At 48.5% G+C, this 24,469-nt stretch overlaps 3 protein-coding genes across 4 annotated transcripts; 1 reads left to right on the forward strand and 2 right to left on the reverse strand.

Moving 5' to 3' along the window:
* Window positions 1–9: 9 nt before the first annotated feature.
* Window positions 10–3,884, reverse strand: psmd11b (proteasome 26S subunit, non-ATPase 11b). The gene is made up of 13 exons (XM_088360611.1): window positions 3,736–3,884; window positions 2,928–3,029; window positions 2,664–2,860; window positions 2,498–2,555; window positions 2,229–2,423; window positions 2,011–2,155; window positions 1,872–1,932; window positions 1,731–1,793; window positions 1,527–1,652; window positions 1,407–1,442; window positions 1,287–1,338; window positions 998–1,140; window positions 10–920 (listed from the first exon to the last, which is right to left on the reverse strand). The coding sequence occupies exons 1-12, from the start codon at window positions 3,824–3,826 to the stop codon at window positions 998–1,000; spliced, it is 1,269 nt and encodes a 422-aa protein (XP_088216737.1). The 5' UTR covers window positions 3,827–3,884; the 3' UTR covers window positions 10–920.
* Window positions 3,885–4,528: 644 nt separating this feature from the next.
* cdk5r1b (cyclin dependent kinase 5, regulatory subunit 1b (p35)) lies at window positions 4,529–8,605 on the forward strand. Of its 2 annotated transcripts, XM_088359208.1 has the most exons (3): window positions 4,538–4,943; window positions 6,001–6,993; window positions 7,094–8,605. In XM_088359208.1, the coding sequence occupies exons 2-3, from the start codon at window positions 6,092–6,094 to the stop codon at window positions 7,107–7,109; spliced, it is 918 nt and encodes a 305-aa protein (XP_088215334.1). In that variant the 5' UTR covers window positions 4,538–4,943; window positions 6,001–6,091; the 3' UTR covers window positions 7,110–8,605. The 2 variants fall into 2 exon arrangements, with proteins under 2 accessions (XP_088215335.1, XP_088215334.1); XM_088359209.1 differs by lacking the exon at window positions 7,094–8,605 and having other exon boundaries at window positions 4,529–4,943; window positions 6,001–6,997.
* A 192-nt stretch (window positions 8,606–8,797) lies between these two features.
* On the reverse strand, window positions 8,798–24,282 carry myo1d (myosin 1D). The gene is made up of 22 exons (XM_088359206.1): window positions 23,891–24,282; window positions 20,651–20,859; window positions 20,298–20,391; window positions 20,040–20,205; window positions 19,918–19,971; window positions 19,756–19,851; window positions 19,575–19,691; window positions 19,305–19,508; window positions 19,100–19,245; window positions 18,909–19,023; window positions 18,662–18,832; window positions 17,531–17,601; window positions 17,135–17,209; window positions 16,931–17,063; window positions 16,703–16,869; window positions 15,997–16,204; window positions 14,611–14,834; window positions 14,188–14,326; window positions 14,019–14,123; window positions 13,836–13,949; window positions 13,218–13,372; window positions 8,798–9,700 (listed from the first exon to the last, which is right to left on the reverse strand). Exons 1-22 carry the CDS (start codon window positions 23,983–23,985, stop codon window positions 9,544–9,546), a joined length of 3,015 nt encoding a protein of 1,004 aa, XP_088215332.1. The 5' UTR covers window positions 23,986–24,282; the 3' UTR covers window positions 8,798–9,543.
* Window positions 24,283–24,469: the final 187 nt, after the last annotated feature.

The raw sequence follows: 24,469 nt of genomic DNA on the forward strand, positions 1-24,469 counted from the left end.
AGAAATACCTTTAAAATACAAAATATTTATTTCGAAAATGTCTTTGTAAGAGAAAAACAAAACAACAAAAAAACATACAAATTGTTTGGTTACTAGCATATCACGGTAATGCTAGAAACTAACAATGGAGAAGAGCAAAGTCAGGGATGCTGAGAGGCAAAAAAAAAAAAAATGTTTTGGCCTGATGGTACTCTATACGGTGCAACCCAACAAGAGGCAGACAAGCGCCAGGGGACATGGCACTCATGGTGAAATTTCCTCTTGCCTCTTCTATAAACATACATGAGCATTCACGGTTGGGGGCAGGCATGTGGCAACAATTATTATTTTTTTTTGTTTTTTTACAAAAACACAAAACCAAAAGCAAATATAGTGAGTTTAATACACTTCTGAAATACAGCGGGGATTGAAACTGTTGGCAATGATATGAATGAGGGGGGTAAAACAAAAATTGAGTATTCCAACCTTCCCCAAAAAGTCAAGTGTGCTTCTGAAAGCCACAGAGAACATGAACAATCAGGAATGGGGAGGGAAAAAAAAACCAAAAAACTGTCATTTCTGCTCTTTAGAAAAGAGCTTGAAGAGGTTCAAATGTTATGCACTGTTCTTCTTTTAAATCTTTTTATTGTGGTTGTACAATAAGATTCCCTGATGGCCTGGCTTGGCCGCTGAGTTTAAACGAAATATCAAAATAAAATAGGGCCAGGGGGAAAAAAAAAAACCCACACAAATGTGATACTGTCCATTGAGGGAGAGAGGTGAGGTGTGTCTGATGGATGGTGGTGGTGGTGGTGGTGGTGGGGGGGGGTCCTGTTTGCCGCACTTGAGTCATCTTCTCCCTTGTCCCCATCTTCAAATGTTACATAAGCTGCTCAAAAACACACGCACGCTTCCCTCCAGGTCACGGCCGCAAGCCTGCTCTGTGGACAGAGATGGGAAAAGACACTCAGCATCTACTTGACATATGTAAAATGTTGCTTTTAAACACATGGCTCACCTATGTCAGCTTCTTGGCTTTGTTGTAAAGTGAATCGACCACTTTGCTCATGTTCTGAATGGTTTCCAAGGCGGCTTCGTACGTTTTGTCCACGGGCGGCTCCTCAAAGATGATCAGCACTCCTTCGCCCTGGTCCAGGATTCCTGAGGCCGCCCGGTCCACACAAACAAAACAGTCAACAATTGCACATAATCCACTTGGTGAGTGTTGTAGCCTGATGGAAAACATTTTGATTGAATTTTGTAGCTCGTGTCAATTCATTAACCAAACCTAATAACTGTGACCTTACCGTGAAACTTTTTATCCAGAATCATCTGTGACAGCTTGCGCTCTACATCCCCCTATAAAAAAGATGGATAATGAATCAGTCAAGAATTTAACTGTTGCTGATAGATTTAAGTCACCTTACCTTTGAGAGTTTGATAAGAGATGATACATGTTCTATCTGGAAGGGAAAAAAAAAGAGGAAAAGATATAATAAAACTGCTTGAAAAAATAATCCTCCACACGATTCTACGTGGCGGCTCACCTGAACTCTGGAGAAGGGCTCGATAACTCGGATGAGGTTCTGTTCCAGCAGGTTGTCGTACAGCTTGGCCAGGTGCGTGTTGATGATGGGGTCGTCCCTCAGCTCTGCTCTGTACTCTGTGAGGGCCTGCAGGAGGGGATGGGGCGTAAATCACAGCAACACCTCACGCGGGACACGAGTGGAGCGACCCAAGGCTTTTGATACCTTTTCAAAATCTGCTAATGATCTGTTCTTGCTGGCCTGGGCCACACATTTCAATGCGTCTGTCTGCAAGGAGGGAAAGCAACAACTGACGCGTACAAACCAACAACACAAAATGAGTCTGGATGAGCGGAAGAAGCCTACCTGGCGCCCGGTGTATCGTAGGCCCAGTTTCCCGCTGATCAGAGATTGTACCTCCTCTGGTCTGCAATGAAGAAAAAAAAAAAAAGAAAATTTAAAAGCCGGACAAGAGAGACGCCGATACGTTTGAGCATCTGCGTACGAGCTGAGGACAATCTTGCAGAGGAGCATGTATTTGAGGGCGGTGATGGCTCGCGGGCTGTCGATGGAGTCGTAGCCCTCAAAGGCCTCGAAGAAGTAAGAGTAGGCCGTCTTCCAGTCCTTCTCCTCGGCCGCGTGGATGATCCCTGGGCGCGTCACAACAAACGTTCTACGTAGAACGCAAGGATGGGCGATTTATAAATAAAGAGGGGTTCCCACCTGACTGCATGTCCAGCGCCGCCTGCAGCTTGGGAGGACAGTAGATGGCGTTGGCGGTGGTGCGTGCCGAGGTGAGCGCGGCGCGGGCCTTGGGCAGGTTACTGAGGGCGTGGTACGTCTTGCTCTCCAGCAACTGCACCTCCACCAGCAGGGCCTTGTCATCCATCTTCTTCAGCTCCAGCAGCAGCTGAGAGCCTGAGGAAAGTGCCAGCGTCCGTTGAGAACGACCAGAATGATGGAAAAAAGGCGGATAATAGGCGAGCACCCACCTAGCGCCAGGGCCTCCTGGTACCGCTTGGTGTCAAAATAGAGGGAGATCAGTCGAGCCTGAAGGCACGAGAAGAAAGCATGAATCACATCAATAGCAGCAAAAATGAAGCTGAGATACAGTGTTTTTTCAGGCACAGTCACAATTCTTTTTTTTTTTGTCTTTACTTCAAGGGCTTGTCGCAAGAAGGTCCTCTTCTCCGTCTTGGCCCATTCAATACATTCCAGACACAGGTCCACCTCTTGACCTGTGGCTGCCTCCATGTCCAGGAACAAATCCAGCAGCGAGCGCACCAGCCGTGCCGCTTTGGCCTTGCTGATGGAGATCAGGAACGGCCGCACGAATTTCAGCAAGCCGCCGAGTTCTGGGGAGGGCAGGGCGCATCGTTAAACAGGCATTAGATGACACGTTGCTGGAGTTTCCAAGTTCACCTGCCGCCTGTCCCGTCTTGGCCAGCAGCGTTCCCAGCTCCAGGATGCTCTGCTCTTTGACCCTGACCGCTTCTTCATCGTTCTCCTGGACGTCTCGCCTCACTGCCAACGCCAAACCGTTACAAACACACCCTGGTTATTTTTTACAAATATCATCATCAGATTTCCAGGCAATAACTGTTGCCCTTTGACCTGCGTCTTATTTTTGACAAGCATCTGTACTAGCGTACAGCATGTGAGTAGAAACACGAGGTGAGCTCGATGACAGCTGAAGTCCGCTGCTGTGACAAGGCAATTTGAGGGCAACCTCGCCGTTGTTTACACATGACATACATGAGACTGAGGACACGCTTTATAAACACGCACACACCAAACTATCCGAAATAAACGTTGGTGAAGCGCTGTCGTGTCATTGCGAAGAACATTTTGTACCTATAAAAACAACAACAAAACATGTCACATCCTCACCAATCACTGTCGCGGTGACGACAGGCTAGCGTTGCAAGCAATTTAGCAACACCGATAATCGAATGGCACATATACAAATATGTATACGAGCAGGTTGGTATGAGTAAATAAACATGTTTATAAAGAGTCAAAACGTGACTTGCGTGAGACGTCAGGCCTGTTAGCAGAGGGGCTAACGAGCTAACGTCCGTCCAGCACCCACTCAACAGTGAGTCAGCACCGCACAACCGGCTCGCTGCTACCCGACTAGCCCCCGTTCGCGGGCGACAAAGCAGCAAGAAAACGCCCCCCATGTGGCAAAGCGGCACTCCCAGCCTCCAAATAAAAGCATGACTCGTACCTATCGAGTGCAGAATGTTGATGGAGGCGTCGCGGTCCGTGCTAATGAGAGACTGAGCTCTCTGAAACTCGACCACTGCTGCAGCCGCCATCTTCCTTATTCAAAGTGTAGCCTGAATGAGAAGTACGTGCAGGATGTGACGTCATGGGGATGGGTGCATGTCGGGAAATGAAGTTCGCTTCAATGTTTACTGTATCTGTATGCCTTTATTGTACTGCCCCAGGTGGCCAAGTTTGGCACACCTTCTTCCATTTTAGGCAAAGCCCTTCCTTTCTCCCATGCCTTGTTTACATCTCGGCGAGAAATGTGTTTTTTTTTTTTTGTGGTGGCTGGAACAGATTTTCCCCTCTTTATTTCTATGGAGAAAGATGATTTGCAATTCACGAGCCTGATTGAATTAACTAACTCAAGGCACCCCTGCAGTAACAATAAAAACGAACGATGTTGAATAATACGCCATTTTAGTTATAGATACAATATGCATTTCATTGCATTCAGAAGTGAAAATGACGCTATGTAATGTCTCATGTTATTAAAATAATACAACCCCGTGGCAGTGATAACTTGTTTTGTTTAAGTCTAAATTTTAGATTCTTACAAGAAAGAAACCAAAAGCAAAACATTTTTTTATCTTTATGGTTGATCAAGTGCAATATGTTTTATGACCGTATCTTGACAATCAATATTTGCCATTGAGGTAAGACGTGTGTCAAAACACCAAATGAGCACATTTCCTCTTGATTTTGCCCTCGGGGCGGGTAGTGTGCCTCAAATTGGGTCAAACGGCAACGTCCTCCAATCACCGGACGCTTGGTGGTGCGTTCAGGTGCACGTTGCACTCTATACCTCGCCTGCGGGGCTCCGTGCATGCACTCGTTCTTCGAGTGGCTGCGTGGCGTGGACACTCTTCAGGAGGACCACCGCCTTTGCACCATCACTGCACAACACAACAAGACACGACACTACACTGCACATCAGCCAGCTCGCAGCATCATCACGGCCAGAAGCAGCAGCAGGATCCTCATCCGACATCCTCGCTGCGCATCCACTGCGTGATTTGCCGTCGATTTTTTTTTTTTTCAAATATTTTACCATTTAGGATTATTCGTTCTCACAGCGGCTTTTAAACGAACGGAGATGCTCGTGAGTCGCCGTTCATGAGGGGGAAGACGCTTGTTTTCGTCGTTGCGCAGTCATTCGGAAAGCTGGTAAGCTTTATTTTCATCATATTCATCTTTTTGCTTGGATTTTAATCTGGATTTTATCCATTCTTTTTTTGACGTGAGGATGCAAGAATGTCTCTTTTCACTCGTATGGGTGTAATTGCACGGTGGTGGCTATAAATAGCCTCGTTTCCACGCGCGAGCCCAGCTTCAGGACCACGGACAGCATCCGCGAGCCGGAATTAGCATTGAAAATTCGTCAAAATAAGCTTTATACTAGGTTTTGGGTGTTTAAATTGTACATTTTATCACGGATCACGGTGCTGAAATGATGCACAATGGTGGACTAAAGGTTCGGCTTGGTTGGTATACTGCAGTGAGAACGATTAGCGACAGACACTCACCTCCTCGTTTCATGAAAATGATATCCCATATCTAATACTAATAATACCCAACTAGACCTTATGGGCGCTGTTTACATTCCAGGCGTCCGTTTTAGTGATAGTGCACTATTCAACCACTGGCCATTAATTATGCAGTTGTGCTTTTGAAATATGAATTTACCGTAATAGGGTGTGTTTTATTTCTGTTATTTTTACATTGTGGCTCAGTCAGGAAAAACATATGGTATATTATTGAGTGTGATTATCTTCCATTATCTCTACGGCAAGATTCACGCGCGCGCGTGTGTGTGTGTGTGTGTGTGTGTGTGTGTGTGTGTGTGTGTGTGTGTGTGTGTGTGTGTGTGTGTTTCTACATGAATCACTCCAGCGCTGCTGCAGAGTCCAGTCAGTGCTGCTAATAACCCTCAGGGACAAAAAAAAAAAAATAGGAGTGAAAGAAAATATATATGTATAAAGCCAATTCTCAATTCGTTTTAGCTAGCTGAATTAACGGGAACAGCAATGTGATGGAAGATTCTAGTTGGTAAACTAGGGTAGTAAACATCTCAAGATGATACAGAGAAAGGTTAGGAAGTTCAAAGCCAATTAGCAGTTAACGGCTAGCTGCTTGGTCCCGAACTAACAGGGCTTCGTTTCTGTATAAGCAATGTATGGTCGCCTTGATTGGTCTCATTATTGATCTGATTGGCCTCCGGCAGTTGCCATCCGCAGAGTGAAAAACCGAGCGACAAGACAGGGCGCTCGCCGTCCCCTCCCGAGATCTTGCGTCGTCTCCTCGCCGCCGTTGCCATGGGAACCGTGCTCTCCCTGTCGCCCAGCTACCGCAAGGCGGCCCTGTTTGAGGATGGGCCGGCCACCGTGGGCCACTACACGGCGGTAAAGAACAGCAAGAACGCCAAGGACAAAGGCCTGAAGCGCCACTCGCTCATCAACGTGCTGCCGTGGAAGCGCATCGTGGCTGTGTCGGCTAAGAAGAAGGGCTCCAAGAAGGTGCAGCCCAACGGGACTTACCAGAACAACGTCAGCCACCTGAACAATGAGAACCTGAAGAAGTCGCAGTCGTGCGCCAACCTGTCGTCCTTCGCGCAGGACCAGAGCACTCCAAGCAACAAGGCCTCCAACGACAACTCCTCGGTCAAGAAGGCCCCGGCCCCGGCCGTGGTCGCCGCCACCCCCGGGACCCCCAAGCGGGTGATCGTGCAGGCGTCCACCAGTGAGCTTCTGCGCTGCCTGGGCGACTTCCTTTGCCGGCGCTGCTACCGCCTCAAGCACCTGTCACCCACCGAGCCGGTTCTGTGGCTCCGCAGCGTGGACCGCTCCCTGCTGCTGCAGGGGTGGCAGGACCAGGGCTTCATCACGCCTGCCAACGTGGTCTTCGTCTACATGCTGTGCCGCGACGTCGTCTCCTCCGAGGTGGCCGGCGAGCACGAGCTGCAAGCCGTGTTGCTCACCTGCCTCTACCTGTCCTACTCCTACATGGGCAACGAGATCTCCTACCCGCTCAAGCCCTTCCTGGTGGAGAGCTCCAAGGAAGCCTTCTGGGACCGCTGCCTGTCCATCATCGACTTAATGAGCACCAAGATGCTGCAGATCAACTCGGACCCACACTACTTCACGCAGGTCTTTGCCGACCTCAAGAACCAGAGCCAGAAGGAGGAGGAGCGCAGCCGCCTGCTTATCGGCCTGGACCGGTGAGGAGGGGGGGGTTAGGGTGCATGCAATCTAGTCTTTGAAAATGGCTTTTGACTTAAACCCCATCGAGTATTCTGAGTCTGAGTTTTGTTCCTGCAGGAGGGCCATCGCCTGACTGGCGTTCGTCGTCATGCCACGGCCATGAAATCCTCTCTCCCGGTCTATGCGGACTCGCGTGGACTTTGATGAGCCCGGGACGGAACGTCAGCTGCGGCGTTAAGGCTTGGGGATTTTTTTTTCTTTTTTTAAGGAGGGGGGCCAGCGTTCTCTCGGGGCAGACAAAGCAGTGAACGCTGGGACAGATTTGTTACATTGTCTGACTTTTTCTCAACCAGAAGACAGTGACTGTCTTTTTTTTCCCCTATTATGACAATTTAGTGGATGTTTTCACACCTGTGTGGAGCTTATTTATTGCTTTTTCTTTACGGATCTTCTGGAAAAAGCTCATTTTCTTTGTAATACTTGATGATGATGGTTAGAATGATTGTTTTTTGCACGCGTGCCAGCGACTTTAGCGCAACGTCGTCTTCTTTGGACTTGATGATCTGCGTTCGTGTTGGTTTTTAGCTCTGCCTGCTAAGCTGATTTTCTTTTTTGCTCCTTAGCGTGCTCATCATGGACAGTTAAGAGTGCCATATCCTCCATCACGCTCTCCCTTCCACTGATATCTACTCACTCAAATGACTTTTAGCGGCTCATTACACATCAATGAACATTTTAGCTTGAGTTTATCATCTTTGGTGGGGAATGAAGATTGCTTCTGGTTGAGTGTCAGGGATTTATCACGGGTGACACACAGGAATAATCTGACAAGCACCACCGCCACGATGTCAAAAAAACAGGAATAAAGCGGAGTGAAAAGTCAAAAAAGTGCTTCATTGGTGATACTGTTTTTTTTTTTTTTAAATCTGTCCTACTCAGCTGCTTAGACACGCACAGGGTCAATTTTGTGTGCCTTTTGTTTTTATTACCCGAACAGTTTGAGTTTTTATATTTAAGAGGTCACATTTCTCCCCTGTATTTTATTGCCAGCATCAAATTTGATGAGTATTTGATAAAGTCAATCGACAGAGGGAAGGCTTGCAAGTGTGCTTAAAAGTGGAGGTCACATTTGAAGATTACGACGGAGGCTTTTATGCGTATCATTGAAAAATAATACATCACTGGAGTCTACCGTGTTTGAAAGATTCACCCCCCCCGCCGAAAATATATATTTTTTTATCTTCCTCTTCTACTTCAACTGTCCTGTTTAGCGGAAATGTGCCAAAAGAGATAAACAAAAGCAAAAAGCACATTTCAAGATCAACAAAATAAAAAGCATCTTTTTCATCCACTCACATCATCGAGTCAAGCTTGAAGGAAAAAAAAAACTTGGACAAAACTGATGATTTTGTGTCTGTTGTTGCGTAACTTGTAAATAGCGGCGGTGCGAAAGTGTGTGTACAGACCATTGTGGGAGGAGGGGCTTATTAAAATCTTACATTTTTCAACAACAAAAAACGGGGTGGAAAAAAACAGTTGTTGTTCCTGATATCACGTCTCAGTTCGGCTTATTTTAATTTATCTTTGTACTGTGATGAAGATAAAATCCAAATAAAATTCTTCCAGACACTCGTGGGTGGCTTTTTTGCTTTCCGTAAAAGCGCTAGGTAATCAATTAGCTCTAACAGTACTAACCAGTCAGCAGCGTCAGCCAACTAAAGGGCTCGCCCGGCGGGACGCGACGTTGTCATGGCGATAACGAGTGAGATCCGATATCACTCGAGTCATCGGGGAAAACATTTGTACACGAGACTGCAAAAGTACTGCATGTTACTGTTTATTGCTATGAGAATATGACAAATGTAAGCAGAGAGGCTATCAAATGAGGCACGTGAGACCATAAATAACCAACGGCGAGCAATTTGGCGCACGCGTGAGCGATGGCGAGGGAAGACGCGCAGTTGGCACACATGCAACACGGGAGGGAGAGAGGGAGGGGGGTCATGTGACATGGATGCTTTCCAACTTGGGATTTTGGGGAGGGAGGAAGGAGAAAAGACTTGGCATGACGGCGAGTCGCTTCCAAGGCTGATAAAAAAAAAAAAATTTTTAAAAAAGGCCAACGGGCAGGTCGACGACCTTTGGCTCCCTTTACGACTGTCACACATCGAGGGCTTTGGATTTTAGCACATCGGGATTCTTTTAGCGTGGATATTTTAAATACGTTTAACTTTTAATTTTCTTAAATTTCGGACGTGCTCAACACAGCCCAACAAAAAAGAAAAACATCAACAAACACCTTTGGCAAGGACAATCATTTCAAATGAACACTTTTAAACCCTTCGTTAATTTATACCCAACTTATTCTCAGATTGACAACGGAACAAAGTCAATATTGCACCCGGCAAACAAAAACAAAAAGAGAAAAGAACATGTCTCGAGTGGATGGATCCAGCAGTGGGAACATTTCAACGCTGTGATTGGACGATTCAGTAAACCGCGCCCAGAACAAACGAGTCAATCACCTTCCCGGGTTGCTCGGGGGCTTCGTCGTCGCCGGCCGCCGGTTAGTTGGCGGGGACGGCTAGCACGTAGCCGGAGCGGCTCTTGGTGAAGTCTGGCTGCGATTGGTTGATTTTGGGCTCCACCACCACTGTGCACTTGCGGCCGTTCATGCTGCAGTGGATGGGACTGTTGACGTTCACCTGCAGCTTCCTGCGCTCGCTGTCGCACAGAAAAACACAAACACATAACCTGATGACAGCGACTTGTTACGCAACCACAACAAGTCTCTGACACACACAAAATCATGAACACAAACACGCCTCCCACACGGCACGCCTCCACAGAGCCGCTGCATCTAGCTTCAGTCGGAGCGTAGGGGAAAACTCGCTGCTGGTTACCATGGCAACCTCCACCAGCCCAACTCCTCCATCTGTCATGGCTGCCAGCCAAAGGTACTTTGCGTGTGTGCGTGCGTGCGTGTGTGTGTGTGTGTGTGTGTGTGTGTGTGTGTGTGAGTGTGTGTGTGTGTGTTAGTGAAATGCCAGAGGGATGCTGTGTTTGGCGTGAAGGGCAAACACTGTGTGGATTACACACACACACACAAACACACACACACACACACACTGGTCTCGAAATAAATCACACAATGAAATCGCAACGTGTCGATAAACAGAATTTAGAACAAAAAGCTTCTTTTTAAGGTCACACGGGATGATCTTTGTCTCCTGCCTGAGCTGCTGTGACCTCCCCCAAGGCAGACTTTCACTTGACTGGGCTCTCAAACTAGAAAATCAATTCTTTCCTTCCCCCCAATCGCATTTTAACCACCAAACATCCCATCACTGTTGTTTGACTTTGCAGCATGAGCTCACGTTTCACAACTTTGGACGGGGACCAACAGTCTCTCCCCCTCCGCTCTCGTAACTACAATTACAAAGATTCAATGCCAATCAAAAGGTTATAATTCCCGTGAAGGATTAAGAGCGCAGATTGTGGATTATTCCGCATTAGTTTGATTTATGCACAGCTAATTAGCATGCGTGTTTCTACTGTATACGGCGCGAGTCTGACAAAGGGCACATGAAGGACGGAAATGCTAATTAGAAATTCATCCTGCTTGTTATTCATGTGTTTGTGTTGACTGAGCAAAAAATAGAGCAAGTTGGTAAATTCAAATCTCCCAGGGAGACATTTTGTGTTTCATATTGGCTAAATTCAGGGAAAAGGGAGTTGTTGTTGTTTTTTTTTAATGGATTCAAATCTTTTTTTTTGTTTGACTCCACAGCATGTTTTTGTCACCTTGGGCAGTTACACTTGCAAACAGCAGAAGATGTTTTTTGATGAGCGTCATTGGCTTCTTATTTTATTCATGCATGGTGGAAGCTGCTCACGTGTTGCCTTCTTAACCTGTCGTGACTTGGTCGCATTTAAACAACAAAGAGGGCAAAAACAAAAGGGCCGACGTGATGTGACCCCGCGGGAGCTTGCGACATGTGGAAATCGAGTGGCTGTCTTCCAGCGGGTTAACACCACGTGCCAATGAACAGTTGTTGCCGGGAATCCGCACGGGCTGCGCTTAAACAAATGGGCCGCCTCAGCGGATGAGTGGGAGGTGAGGCAGAACCGGAAATGCATAAAAAGCGCCGGCATCTGTCTCTGGAGGGGGACGATCACACTTGGCAGATGGCGGCAGCAGCGGGGGGTGTCAAACGAGCTTTTGTGCCAATGTGTTGCCGCTGTTACTGTTACTCATTGATCAGGAAAATCACATCTACTGAAAAAAATAAAGAATGACACCTTGCTTATGAAAAACAAATTAAGGATGCCCCTACTAGCTTAATGCTAGCATATGATGAAAATCGCCATTAGGTGGCTAACAATTAGCAATGACAGTCATGTCATTTTCCCTATTTAAAAAAAAAAACACATTATAGTATGTACTTTTGTAATGTAGAAGGAAGCTGGCGGACCAAACGAAGTCTCTACGCTGAAGGTCGTCAGACGACCGAGAAAGAAAATGACACACGTGAGGCTCGCCAAGGAGGCGGCGGCGCTATAGCATGGCAAAGGTGTCTGACCTGATGGATGGCGCTGAGGAAATGAGGTCATCAGGCGAGCGTGACACGCAAAGAGCGACACTGGAGAGGTGACGGACGATGGAGCTAATCGTACTTGGGCGTGGGGGGGAAGGTAGAACCACTGTTGCTGGGCGGAAGGTGCGCACCCGTGGAGGTCACACAGAGGAAGATGGCGGCCATTAAAGATGGACGTTCGTAAAGTGTGAGTAAGGTGCGGGTCATAGCGATTGAATGATGTCACTGTGCTGACCTTGAAATGTTTGGTCACAAAAGTGAACACATCCCCTACATGGGAAAACTCGGAATAAATAAGACGGCTTGCTTACTGATCAGACATGGAAGCAGCTGTCGTCATGGCAACTGCATCCGCAGCGCACCCGGAAAGGAAACGAGAGTAAAAGGGGGGGGGACAAAAGACGAATGGGAAAGAATGTCAGGTGAAAAACAAAAGAGGAGAAGGGGCGCAGCTGGTGGCTTGAGGGAAGAAAGGGAACATGGAGGGGGAAGAAAGAAAAGGGGGATGGGTGAGGAGGAGAGGCAAAGTGGATTAGGAAGCGAGAGAGCAGGGCGGATGGGGGAACGGGTAAAAGGAGGGACGAGTGGAGAGAAAGGCTGATAGGAAAAAAGGCAAGGATGGAAATAGACAAAAGGAGAGAATGCAAGATGGAGGGCGAGAGCAGAGGGGCGGGACTGACAGTGCTCCAAGAAAGTAAGGATGAAAGGCGAGGCCAAGGGGGATGGTGGAAAGAGGAGTGCATCGCTTGCATCAGTAAAGAAAGTCTCGATTCAGCAGAAAGCACTGTGACCTTGGTGAGGAACAGCGAATCAACTCTCTCTCTCCTTCTGTGCGTCTATGTGGCTCGCCCATTCGGGTGCAGGCTAAAATGAACTTCCAAAAGTGCTGACATGCCCCCTGTTTCAATCTTCACCTTTTAGGTGCAATGTGGAACAGACTTTGATTGTATGGCGTGCCGGGAGAATCCCACGGTACTTGAAGGCACCTTAATCAATGAAGGTTTGCTGATCGATAATAATAATAAAGCAGATGGTTGAACCGCTTCTCGTTTAGGTGTACCTAATAAAGTGTTTACGAAGTGTGAATGGTTTTTCAAATATGATGGGCTCCATCTTTGCCGTAACCCTAACGAGGACAAGCGCTACGCCCCCCCCCCCAACGAGATTTGGACTCTAACCCTAACCCTATTGACGATTGCTTACAGAGCTACGTCCCGTCACTTCAGTCCACACTGTTCTTTTCCAATACACATAAAATAAAAGCGAGAGAACGGGGGAGGCTGCGTGTGCTCTAAAAATAGTCAGCTGCAGTAGCAGATCTTTAAATATTTCATATCCTCCACAGAAATGAATGGAGTTAAGTGAGGCTGAGGTGGGGCTGGGATTGGATGAGGGGAGGGGGGGCACATGAAAGAAAAACAAATGTAGCTACTTGTGAGATGCTGCTTACTTCAGTGTGAGCGTCTCGGCGGAAGCTGTGGCCTACAGCAGCTCCTTGCCAGTGTTTTCATTTGGCATTTGTGTGTGACCAGTTGAGAATCTAGACAGACGCTACTTTTTCATTGAGAGAATAAAATTCCTCTCACTCTGCTGCTAGCTGGCTAACAACAATGCTAATGTCATGCTAGGAGGAGACACGTTACCTCTTGAAGTGGCTGAGCAGTGCACCCACTAGTTCTCCGATGCGGCTCTCGTTGGCAGGCACCAGGCCCTGCAGGCACACCACCAGGTCCCGGCTGTCCTTGGTATGGAAAACCACTAGCTGGTCTTTGCCCGGCGAGACGCTCATGCCCGTCACCTGTCAAGGTAGAATGTTGTCGTGTCAAATTTGCGTGCAAAAGCCACTGCGAATTTCCTTGCCCACGCATTACAATACATTTTGTTGTTTAATAGAAACTTATTTTTTTTAGGTTTAGTCTTTCTTTGGTAGTTTTGGAGCTCATAATGTGACAGAAGACAAGATTCTGTGAGTCCAAATACTTTTGAACAAAAGTGGCCGCACAGCAGGAAAGAAAAAAGGTAAAAGGCAGAAAAAGGAGATGAACGAATCTCTCCGGGAAACTGAAGGAGGAAGAGCGCCGTTCGCCGCCAGACATCAGCTGATCCGCTCGGTCGCCATGGCGACACCGTCTCCTGGGATGTTGGCATGACAACGGCGGGAAAGGAACTGAGACGGCACCCATGTTGTTTTTGCACAGGTGTTAGCTTAGCACTTAGCGCCAATATTTTCAGCACGTGGAAGCGAAATGAAAGTGTTGTACGTTGTAAAGGGGGATGCTCTTCATGGGTTTGTACTGCTTGAGGGGGTCCATCTTGTACAGGTGGCGGTCAGTGATAAGCACGGCTCGGTCCTCCGCCTTGTGGAAGTGGTTGATCTGCGAAAAACCAGATTTGTCATTCCGGCTTGGGGGTGCCGAGGTCGCCGTTGCGTGTTTGCCAGCCACCTTGCGTACGTTGCAGGCAAACAGAACCCGCATGAATTTGTCTTTGCGCTGCAGCTCGCTGGAGACCAACGTGAAAGACGCCGTGCTATTGGGGCTGTCTCGCTTCTAGAAAAAAAGACAAAGGTTTGAGATCTGACTTCTCTGCATGGATAGCAGTGTGGCGACTCACCAGGTAGTTTCCTTCCCAGGCTCGCTGCAGTCCCAAATCCACCCTGTGGCCTTTGAGGGCCTCCAGGCAGGCCACCTTCGCCCTCACCTGCAGGGTCTCCTCTGCACTGAGGCCCTTGATCATCGTCCAAGCCCACCACCTGCAGAAAGAGAGGAAGACAACAAAACATCTTATTAAAGTAGTGGAAAATTGACCGCAAAGTCCTCGCTGAAGGGAATGAAAGAGAAAAAAAAATCCATTCCCATTGTGAGCACAAAGAAACCTGCTTCGAAGGGCCGCATCTGGAGGAGAAAACAAACCTGAGGCCTTGTCAGTCTCCAGCGGTTTAGGGGTCAACCCCACCGCCGCCGCCAGCTTTGAAAAAACACCAACCGAGAAGCTGCATTTTGTTTTCTTTGCGATAAACCCCCCCCTCGCATGTACCTGTTGTAGATGTTCCTCAGCGCCTCCTCGAACTTGCGCAGCACTTTGGGCGGCATGGGCCACTTGACGTGACGGCCGAGGTCCCTCATGGAACGCACGCTGTGGAAGCGGCGGTTCAGTTCGCGGATGTACGACTTGACCTTGTAGTGGCGGTAGGCCTGAAGGATGACCAGTGCCGCCCGCATACGTCGGTACCGGATGCGGGCGATGGTGCCCCTCCAGATCTGGCGATGCCAACACATAAGTAGCAAATGAAATTAACACTCATGATAGAGATCATGAATATTTCATTGCGTGGGTGACTGGCGGCAAGGAGGAAGCGCATTTCCAGCGCATGAATATTAAAAAGGCACAGGAGGTGGTCTTCACCTGGTGAGCTCGCTGTCATAATTGGAGAAGAGGATGAGGAGTCACGTTGCCAACGGCTAATCTGTCTCATTCCCGACACTGCTAATTATCTCGATGAGATGAGGTACTGCCACACTGACAGGCGGGAATTCATTTTTCTGATTTTAATCGTCCTGCCTAGGAGATTTTGTTCTCATTGTCACGCGTATATGACAAAAAGGAGACATAAAGCATTTTTAAAATAAATCTGAGATGTCTGCGGCACTCATCGTGATATTTTATTTAAAAAAAATGCTTTGCTCTGCCCTGCGTTTATACAAGCAGATCACTAATTAAAGCTGAACGCTGTGGGAAGTGGTGGTGGGGCAGGGGCGGGCGCCATGGAGGTCAATTGGAGGGGAGGGGCAATCAAATCATAGAGCATCAAGTGACGGTAAATCACATTACTGTTGAAATGTTCTCATTAAGGTGGGGTTGGAGGAAGGGGAGGGTTCTCACGCTCTCGTGCGCTCCAACATGGCGGCGAGACAGCACCCTGGGGACCGAAGGTGAGTCTAATCAGGCCCCGTTGAAGACCCCCCCAGATGACACAGCCCTCCATATTTACCCATAAAAGGGAGAGCTTTAACTGCGCTCTTGTCAGGATTTACAATGGCAAGAAAAGGAATTGACCGGTTCCTTCGGCACCCAAGCTAAGGCAAAGGTTCCCGCCTAACAGTAACAAAATGATCGGTCTGGATGTCAAGTCTCCTTAAACTGGATTTGACTTCCCAATCTACTGAATGAAGACCGTTTGCGAAGAAGAAGGCGACAGGGAATTTAATAGAAAAAAAGTCTTGGACACGCTGACAGCGAATGCCCCAAGAGCGGAGAAGAGGGAGAAAAGGCATTCCTGAGGAGAATCTATGGGACACACTGCTTTGACAGGCACACACTTTATGGGATGTGCTCTGATGCACTGGAATTTATTAAATATTCATTTTGGTCACATGGGGGAGGCACATCAGTAGGCCTTTCTTTCTAAGTGGACTCTCTCACCTTCTGCAGGAAGAGGATGATCCTCAGGAGCACCTCGGCGCGCTGTTCCTCCAAGTTGAAGAGCGTGCGCGGCGTGCGCACAAATACTTTGGTCTTGCCGTAGGCCACGTCGTCGTCAAAGCGGCAGCCCTGCAGGAGCTTCTTGACCGCTTCCTTGTCTGAGGGAAGGTCGTGGTTGGGCCACGTGAACTTGGAGATCATCTTGTACCTGTGAGGGTGGGACGCAGGATTAGGCACACTCAATCAAATTGGCACAACGCTTTTGCTTGTTATGGTCACAAATTCTTATATATTAGGTATTTTATTAAGACACCTGGGAGCTGTATGAAAATGGGGATAATAAGTCTGGGTGTAATAGGCAAAGTCAGCCTTAGTCGTCTCACTTAGTGCCTGATGTGAATGATAGCGCCTCATTGGCCGCTTCCCGTAATGAGACGTGTGATTCACAACTGTTTCGAGTCCACGGCGGCTCAACCATGACATCACTTGACACCGCGAACAAAGCAGGCGGCGCCGGCGCCTTGAAAACATCTGACGCATCCTTTCCTCGACATTTAGCAGGCTGAGTCAGGGCCCGAAGCTGTGATGTAATCGAGGTGACCTCATGCTGCCCGGCCAGTGGGTGAGCGTAACAGATGGAGAAGCCGAGACAACAAGTGCGCTTGCATTTTTCACAGAGTTGCTTCATATATATATTTTTTTTTACCTATGCAGGAATCTGGGGTAGGTCTGTCTGTAGGCAAAGCCGGCGCGGCGCACGCGAACGTTCTCTAGCAGGCCCAGGTACTCCACCTGGTGGCGGCAACGATCGCGCTCGAAGATCAGCGGCGACTTGACATCGTTGGGCTTGATGCAGCGGACATAGTAGGGCTCCTGCAGATGGGCGGCGAATGAGCAAAAGAGGCGGGGCCTTGCGGGGTGTTAAAATCATCACCTTGCTGGCCAGGTTCTCCACCAAGGAGATCATGGAGTTTTTGAAGAGTGTGGCGGCGGTGAGCGGCCGCTTGGTGACCTCCGTGATGCTCAGCTTGCCCTCGGGCCACATGGCCTTCAGCACACGGTTGGAACTGGACGCCCAAAATAAACCCAGGTTATAGAATGTGGTTATTTTTCTTCTGACTTGAAGTAGGTGTGATACCTGTTGTAGAGCAGCCTCTTGAAGTCCTGAAACAAAGTGTCTTTGTTCTTGTCGATGAAACCCACCACAGAGTAGCTGCGCGGGGGGGGGGGGGGGGGGGGGGGGGGGGGGGGGGGGGGGGGGGGGGGGGGTGTTAAGAAGCACAAACACATTATTGCTACAAGTTAATCCTATTAAGTGAGTTCGGTTGCGCAATAGCAGGCCTACTCTGGCGTCGCTAAGTAGCTGCTTAGGGATCAATCGAGACCACCACTCCCCCCTCCCTCTCCTGGGAGGCTCTTGAACGGCACAAATGAGCTGGAGGCGAGCGCGTTAAGAAGGCTTAGCACGTGTGATTTCTTCATTTGGTTGTCATCGAGTTGATGATGTCATTGAAACACTTGTGCGCGTACTCACCTCACATCGCCGGCATAGTGTCGGATACGAAAGTCTCGGTCAAACTCCAAACTCTTGTCAGTCGGTGAGAGCTGGACAAAGACAACAGATGATGCGAGTTTGTTTATTATGATTGGATGATGACACCGTGTTTTGAAAATTGCTTGAGAGGTCATCTATTTGCACACTTGAATACATTTTGGCCATTCGACACTGAAAGTAGATAAAAGATGATGATGTCATTCTCTCCGTGTTCACCCGAGTGTTCAAGTTGTCGCAGAAGAGCAAATTGCAAAAACGCCAACACTGCTTTAGTGGAGCGGAAAGTGGCGGCAGTGGCGGGTGAAGACTGGCGAGGAGAGGCGAAGCCTTTCAAACGAGGCCACGGGAGATCACGATGGAGTGAGCTGGATGCCGGAGTGATGGCAAGGGAAAGAGACAGTGCAGAGAGAAATTAAACCCAATGTGTAAGCGGAGGTGTGATGTCGGCGAGGAAGCCTGACGGGAATTACCAACGGCCAACCGACACGTCGCACAATTTGACCTTAAACGAGATCTGGAAACAATTAATCGGTTAGCGATTACTTAAACAACCACTGTGCTAGCGGTTAGCATGAAACACGGTTGGCCCGAGTCCCGTCAGCTCTCAACTGGTGTGAAAACCCAGAAGGCTAACACGCACTTGGCACCGGTTCACTAAATGTGATGGCACGCGTGTGTGTGTGTGTAGGCGGAAAGTGATAAAACAAGGTCAGGATAACGAGCACACAAAGTAGGGAAGGGAGGGGCATCGCCGTTGAGCAGAGGACACTTCAATGACATCATCGCAAGGCGCATAATAAAGTTGACATCTTAATTGCACCGAGTGATTTTTTTTTTTTAAACTGTAGACCACAAAATATCCGATTTATTTTGTTATTTGTGATCAAGGAAGTGGAATTAATTACACAAGCTCAAGCTAGCATGATTTTATTTAATGTTGAATTCCACCTTTGTAGGTGACCTTCCTGACAAGCATATGTTTACCAAGCACTTACATCTGCACTGCCCCCCATCCCACATGACATCATCCATTGCTCTCACATTTCTCTTCCTGACAGCTGGCGCCCTCTAGTGTTCTAACAGGAAGTCTGCAGCTGTGATTTTGCGTACCTTGCGGCTGGTGTAGTGGGCGTGCTTGGCCAGCAAGACGTTGAGTCCCTGAAGGAAGAGCTCGTCGGTGACTTTGCCCACATTCATGCAAGCTTCGTCCAGCACGGAGATGATGCCCTTGTGCTGCTGCTCCACCAGGTCCACAATGATCTGATTGTTGAAGTAGTCGATCTAAACAGGGGGCAGCGTGATGTGATAGGCAAAAATTGTTTCTGGGATCTGCGCCAAAGTGAAAGTGGAGCCATACGTGTTTCCACGGGATGCCTTCTCGCTGGTACTCCTCCTGCTCCTGCTTCAGCACCAGCTGGATGAAGAGCTGCTGCAGTTTCTCGTTGCAATAGTTGATGCAGAACTGCTCGAAGCTGACGCCGGCAAAGAAAGAAAAAATAGTGCTTTGCCGCCGCCTTGTCAAAAGTGTTGCTGGGGGACATCTCAAACCTGTTGTTCGGAAAGATCTCAAAGCCGTAAATGTCCAGCACCCCGATGACCGTGTCCTTCCCGTGGACCCTGGCGTTGTAGTTCTTCACCTCGATGATGTCATTGATGCATCCCACGATCCAACAGAAGAGCCGCTCATACATGGCCTAATTCAGGGACGATCAACGGGTGAGCAGAAATAAAAATAATTTAAAAAAAAGCTCACCTTGGCGAGGGCGTCGCGTCCGTAGTTGGCCTCCTGCGCCGTGTGCTGCTTCTCGATGACGTCGCGGCCCGTGGCCACGGTGCGGAAGAGCAGAGCCTTCTCCACGTTTTCCTGCTGGGTGGAAAGCAGCTCAGACATCACCGCCACCAGCGTGGTGCTCTCGATCAACGTCACGTCGCCGTCCACGACGAACGTCAAGTTCCCCTGAGAGAGAGAGTTTCATTCATCAAACAAGCTCAGAAGTGGAAAAAAAAGGGGGCGGGGCGTTACCAGGTGCAAGATGGTGGCCAGGATCTTGTAGACCGTCAGGACCTCGTCCCCGGTGAAGCCGATCACTTTCATGGCGTCGGCCACGGCTTTGAAATCGGCGCTGTCGTTGATGCACGACTGCAGATGGCCAAGCGCGAGATGATGGCGTGTTCTTGATGATGTCACGCTTGCGCCCGATTACCTTCATCTGGCCGCCCACTTTGATGTAGTTGTAGCGTTTGGGGTCCCTTTGGATGTGCAGCGTACGCAGGAGAGCATCGGGTGCTCCTTTCAGAAGCTTGACCAAAAAAAACACGTCACAAAGATCTTTTTTTTTTTTTTTTGAATAAGTAAACAAACCGACCTGATAGAAGGAGTGAAAGCTCCTTTCTCCTTCTTGCTGAAAAATCACTCTTGACTGGCGAGGAAAAACAAACGGCGTCAGTAAGACAGACGCTAATGAGTTTCCACGTCGAGTGGGCCGACCTTCTCCAGCAGGTAATTGTTGATGTGGCCGCCGATGGGGTCTCCCTTGAAGTCAAAGTTGATGTCCATGTACTTGCCAAATCGGCTGGAGTTGTCGTTGCGGTTGGTCTTGGCATTGCCGAAAGCCTCCAGGACACAGTTGGACTTGAGGAGCATGTTCTTCACCCTGCAAGGAGGGAGGGAGGGAGGGAGGGAGGGGGGGGGGGTGAGTCGGTTAGCCCGCTTGCGGCTCGCCAGCTGGCGTTATATCTCACTGACCTCTCGACCTCAGCCCGCTGGTTGGGGTTGGTGATAGCGGCAATGTACTGCATGATGTACTTGCTCGCTTCTGTCTTGCCGGCGCCGCTTTCCCCTGCAACAAAAGTAATGGGACACACGATTTTAAATATATATTTAATGACTCAGCACTATAGACCCTAAAGTGTCTTTAAAAATATACTACACATTTATCTTAGTTCATATGGCAGACCTCGAGAAGTGCAGTGTAGTTCTACTTCTGACCACAAGGTGTCACTTAATCACCTTGGTGGTCAAATTAAAGTATTTTGAACGTGTGCTTTTTCATTGGTAGTGAGAGAACATTGAATGCCACGTTGCACCTCATGGTGTACCTGAGATGACAATACATGTGTCTTTGTTGCGTCTCTTCATAGCTTTGTAGGCCGCGTCGGCGATGGCAAAGAGGTGCGGCGGCCTCTCGTAGAGCTCACGACCTTTGTACTGCTCCACCACGTCGCGGCCGTAGATGTCCATGGAGCGATACGGGTTGACCGACACCACCACCTCGCCAATGTAACTGTAGATTCGTCCTTTCTCAAACCTGAAGACCAAAAGCAACGTTTAAGAACAGCCATTAAATGTAAAATTGCTAAATATATTTATCTGCATCCTTTTCTAAGGCATCGTGCATTTAAACTTCCGGAGTATTTTTTGACCCCATTATCACGCAAGCAAGCAATAACTTCACTTGTGTAGGATATACTGTTAATATATAACAAAGAAACAATGGAAGTCTTTCAGGTTAGTCCAAGAGGATGTGGACCACAAAGTTCAGTTTATTGTGTAACCTCACGTCTCACAAAGTCAGCTGGGGTAGTCACCAGGTTTAAAAAAAAAAAAAAAAAATTAAGAAAAGGTCTGCTGCATCGTCATCATTTAAGAAGCTCTCTGTGGTCTTTCCTCGCTCTCCTCCAGGCCGCTACTTGACCTCCTTCCGTTTCCTTCCTCTTCCAAAAAAGCAATCGGATCCCAGATTGTGGACGCAGAAGAAGAATGGACTCTTTCTTCACCGCTCTCCCTTTGACAAACGAGCCAGGCTGAGGGCTGCTGGTGATGTCTTTTCAGAGTCTTGTCACTGAAGTGATGATGCTAGGTTAGCTAACATGATCAGCGCTCTACAACGCCTCCATAGCAGCCGGAGCAGAACAGGAGCATTGTTGGGCTACGCTAACACGCTTCCCCACTCAAAGCTCCATTGTGGCTTGGCTTGCCGCCACCGCTGGGCGGCTGCCGTGTGCCCACTCCATTGTTATGGCCTCAATCGGAGGCAGAAAACAGTTTAACATTTGACTTGGTGATGGAAGGAAGAGGGAGGAGGAGGAAGGAGGGTGATGAGGAAAAAGTCAAAAGAAGTAGTCAACCATTAAAAAAGATACGCCCAGGCCAAACTACTGCGTGTGGTTTTGACTTTCTATCTTTGGACTCGCCATTCCAAAAAAAAAAAAAAAAATGTTCACACTGACAAGGTTGTTGGTCCTTGTTGGCGCGCTATCATCACACACGTGTGGTTTCAACTTCAGGGTCACATCAGGCATTATAAAGAGCCAGGAGATAATCTGCGTGCGTTCTACTTAATCACAGTCGCTCCCGTTTGGAGTCCGAGGGGGCTTAAGCTGATCTCTGCCCATCCGGCATGGATGACGGGCAGGATGACGTGATGCCCGTCAGTTAAAAAACAAAAGTTGTCATCTCCAGCTGTGGGTTTTTTGGTGGTGTTGGTGAGGGGGGGGGGGGGGAATAACACAACACGAGCACAGCTAGTGTTTACATAAGAACGGTAATGTGGTTCCGATTACTCAGGCTCGTATGGAAATTCTTGCGGCGAGACCGGACCGTGGCAGGCCCGCCGGGCAAGAATCCGTCTGTTGTCGAGGAGAGGCAGGAAATCTGCAGGCGGGCCCAGACGGAGTCGCAAAGCGCCATCCGTTGCCAAATCCCGACTATATCGGGGAGGTTGTCTGAGAGGCGGCCCGTGCGAGCTATCGGGGGCGCTTTTGTTGCTAAGGAGGCCCACGGGAGAAAGTAAACAGAGCCGCTTTAGCTGATAAGACGGGTACAAAAGGAAAAGGCCCGCCCGGGTCACGTGATTACTTTAATGACGTTGTGTGGATGAAAGGAGGAAGGTGATCCTTAAAAAAAGCCACAGGGGAGCAACAGTGGGATGGAAACGCCGACTTTCCTTCCTGTCCTCCTTTAAACTCTCTAAAGTTCAAAGGTCAAATCACTCCAGGCTCTCACAAGGCCACGGGCACACACGTCTGCAAGTGATTCATTCCAGAAATGCCATTCCACTGGAAGAGCAAGTGAGAGAATGTTGTCGAAACCTCGCAGCGGCTGCTTGGTGAGGTTTACTCGTGCCAGACGGCGCTGGCCCCGCCCCCTTCCCAGGACTTCCTGCGAGACTAAAACAAACAGACGATCCTGTAATTATTTGCTTTGCGGGCCGCTGCCTTACAAAGACATTGGAGAGCAGCATCCAATCAGGAAGGAGAACCACTTATCCCGCAGGCCATCTGTCCCAAAGGGGCGGGCAGCGTTGCACTCTCACAAACCGTCTTTTTCCAAAGCAACATGGCGGGCGTGGAGTGACGGGAAACCTGGCCAGAAAAGCTATTCCGAGGTTGGACTCGCTCAAACTGAGGCATGGGTGTGCACTCCGGGCCCATTTCCCATCTTGATTGTCACCAGACCAGAACCGCTTAACTCCACAGCCGTGCCCACCGGGTCCCTCACACACATGCTGGCAATACGGGGAGAAGAAGAAAAAAAAAAAGCGCTCCCGCTTGGTGACGCCCTCAGCAAATAACAAGCCGCACACGCCACCGCCGGGGCGGAAAACAAGCAGACAGAACCTGGCAAGAGGCGGGAAAATGAGGCCCGGCGTTGGCTTGCTAGATGTCTGGCTACTGTGCGTACTGTCGAGCTCTGCTTAATACATCAACAAGCGCTCTTGAAATGTTTCCCACAAGACGTTCATTCATTGTCGGGGTATCAAATGATAATCTTTTGGATCGTCGCAATACATCAATTTGATTCATCTCTCATTGCACTGAGCTGCAATGTGATACATGATGTGATTGTTTTATAAGCTAAAATAAGTGAACAGCATTTTTGTTTTCTTTCAGGAGTTCAACGATGGCAATATTTACAAGTATTTACAAACACGATAATTAAAAACATTTAAAACGAAATACAGAATTACTTGTGTGCAGCATAACAGCCAAATGCTGTGTCACCATGTAAACAGCTTTACTTTAAGGACACTTTAAAGACTGCTTTAAGACTTTAAAGAGACTGCAAAAACAATAACAAACGTTTTGCATTTTTTGTAACTGATTAAAATAATCATGGTGACTATCCTGTTAATGCATTAGCATTAAACTCAGGTACATCAAAGCCAGCAGGTCAAGTGTCAACCAAATTATACTTTCCTGACGTCAAACTTAAGAGGGTCTCCCCTCTGTGACGTCACACTACTAACTGGACTCTCCCAAAATGGAACTTCCGGGAGGTTGTTGGCCTGAAGCACCTGTTGCAAAAAAAAAAAAAAAAAAAGCTAAAATGTCGCTCACCTGAGCTTGAGGTTTGCCATAAAGTCCTCCATGGTCACGTTGTCCAGAAGAACAAAGTCAGCCATGCCGAACTCGAGGCTCTCGTGTTCGGCCATCGTCTCTCTTTGAGTTTCCTGCGAACCTCCAACGTGCGTCCCCAGGTGAGCCGTCCCTACTCCTCCTCACTGCTCGACGCCAACTTTCCTCTCGCTCATTTTCGAATGAGCAAATTGTGCAAAAGTTTTGTTAATGTGTCCACAGAAGCGACCATGTCAAGTTTACAATTGCATCCTTGTGTCCTGGTCACTGGCACACAAGCTCAAGGCGGACGGGCTGATCCTCCTCGTGGACGTCGGAGAGACTGTCGCAGCCAATAGGAGCACAGCTTGCTCACCTCAAACCACGCCCCTAACATGAAAGAGGACGTTTTTTTTGTTGTTGTTATTTTTTGTCAGCGACATTCTCTTTTACAAAGCACCGTTCCCAGTCTACGCTTCATACTTTGGAGATGACTGAGAAGTAGACCACGCAGATGTGGGAGGAGGAATTTTGTGTGGGGGGGGGGGGGGAGCGCCTGCAACTACGTTTGCCCGTCACCAT

This window comes from Syngnathus floridae, chromosome 18 (genome assembly GCF_059516105.1).
Source record: "Syngnathus floridae isolate MCC-2025c chromosome 18, RoL_Sflo_1.0, whole genome shotgun sequence".
In the NCBI taxonomy this organism is placed as follows: Eukaryota; Metazoa; Chordata; class Actinopteri; order Syngnathiformes; family Syngnathidae; genus Syngnathus; species Syngnathus floridae.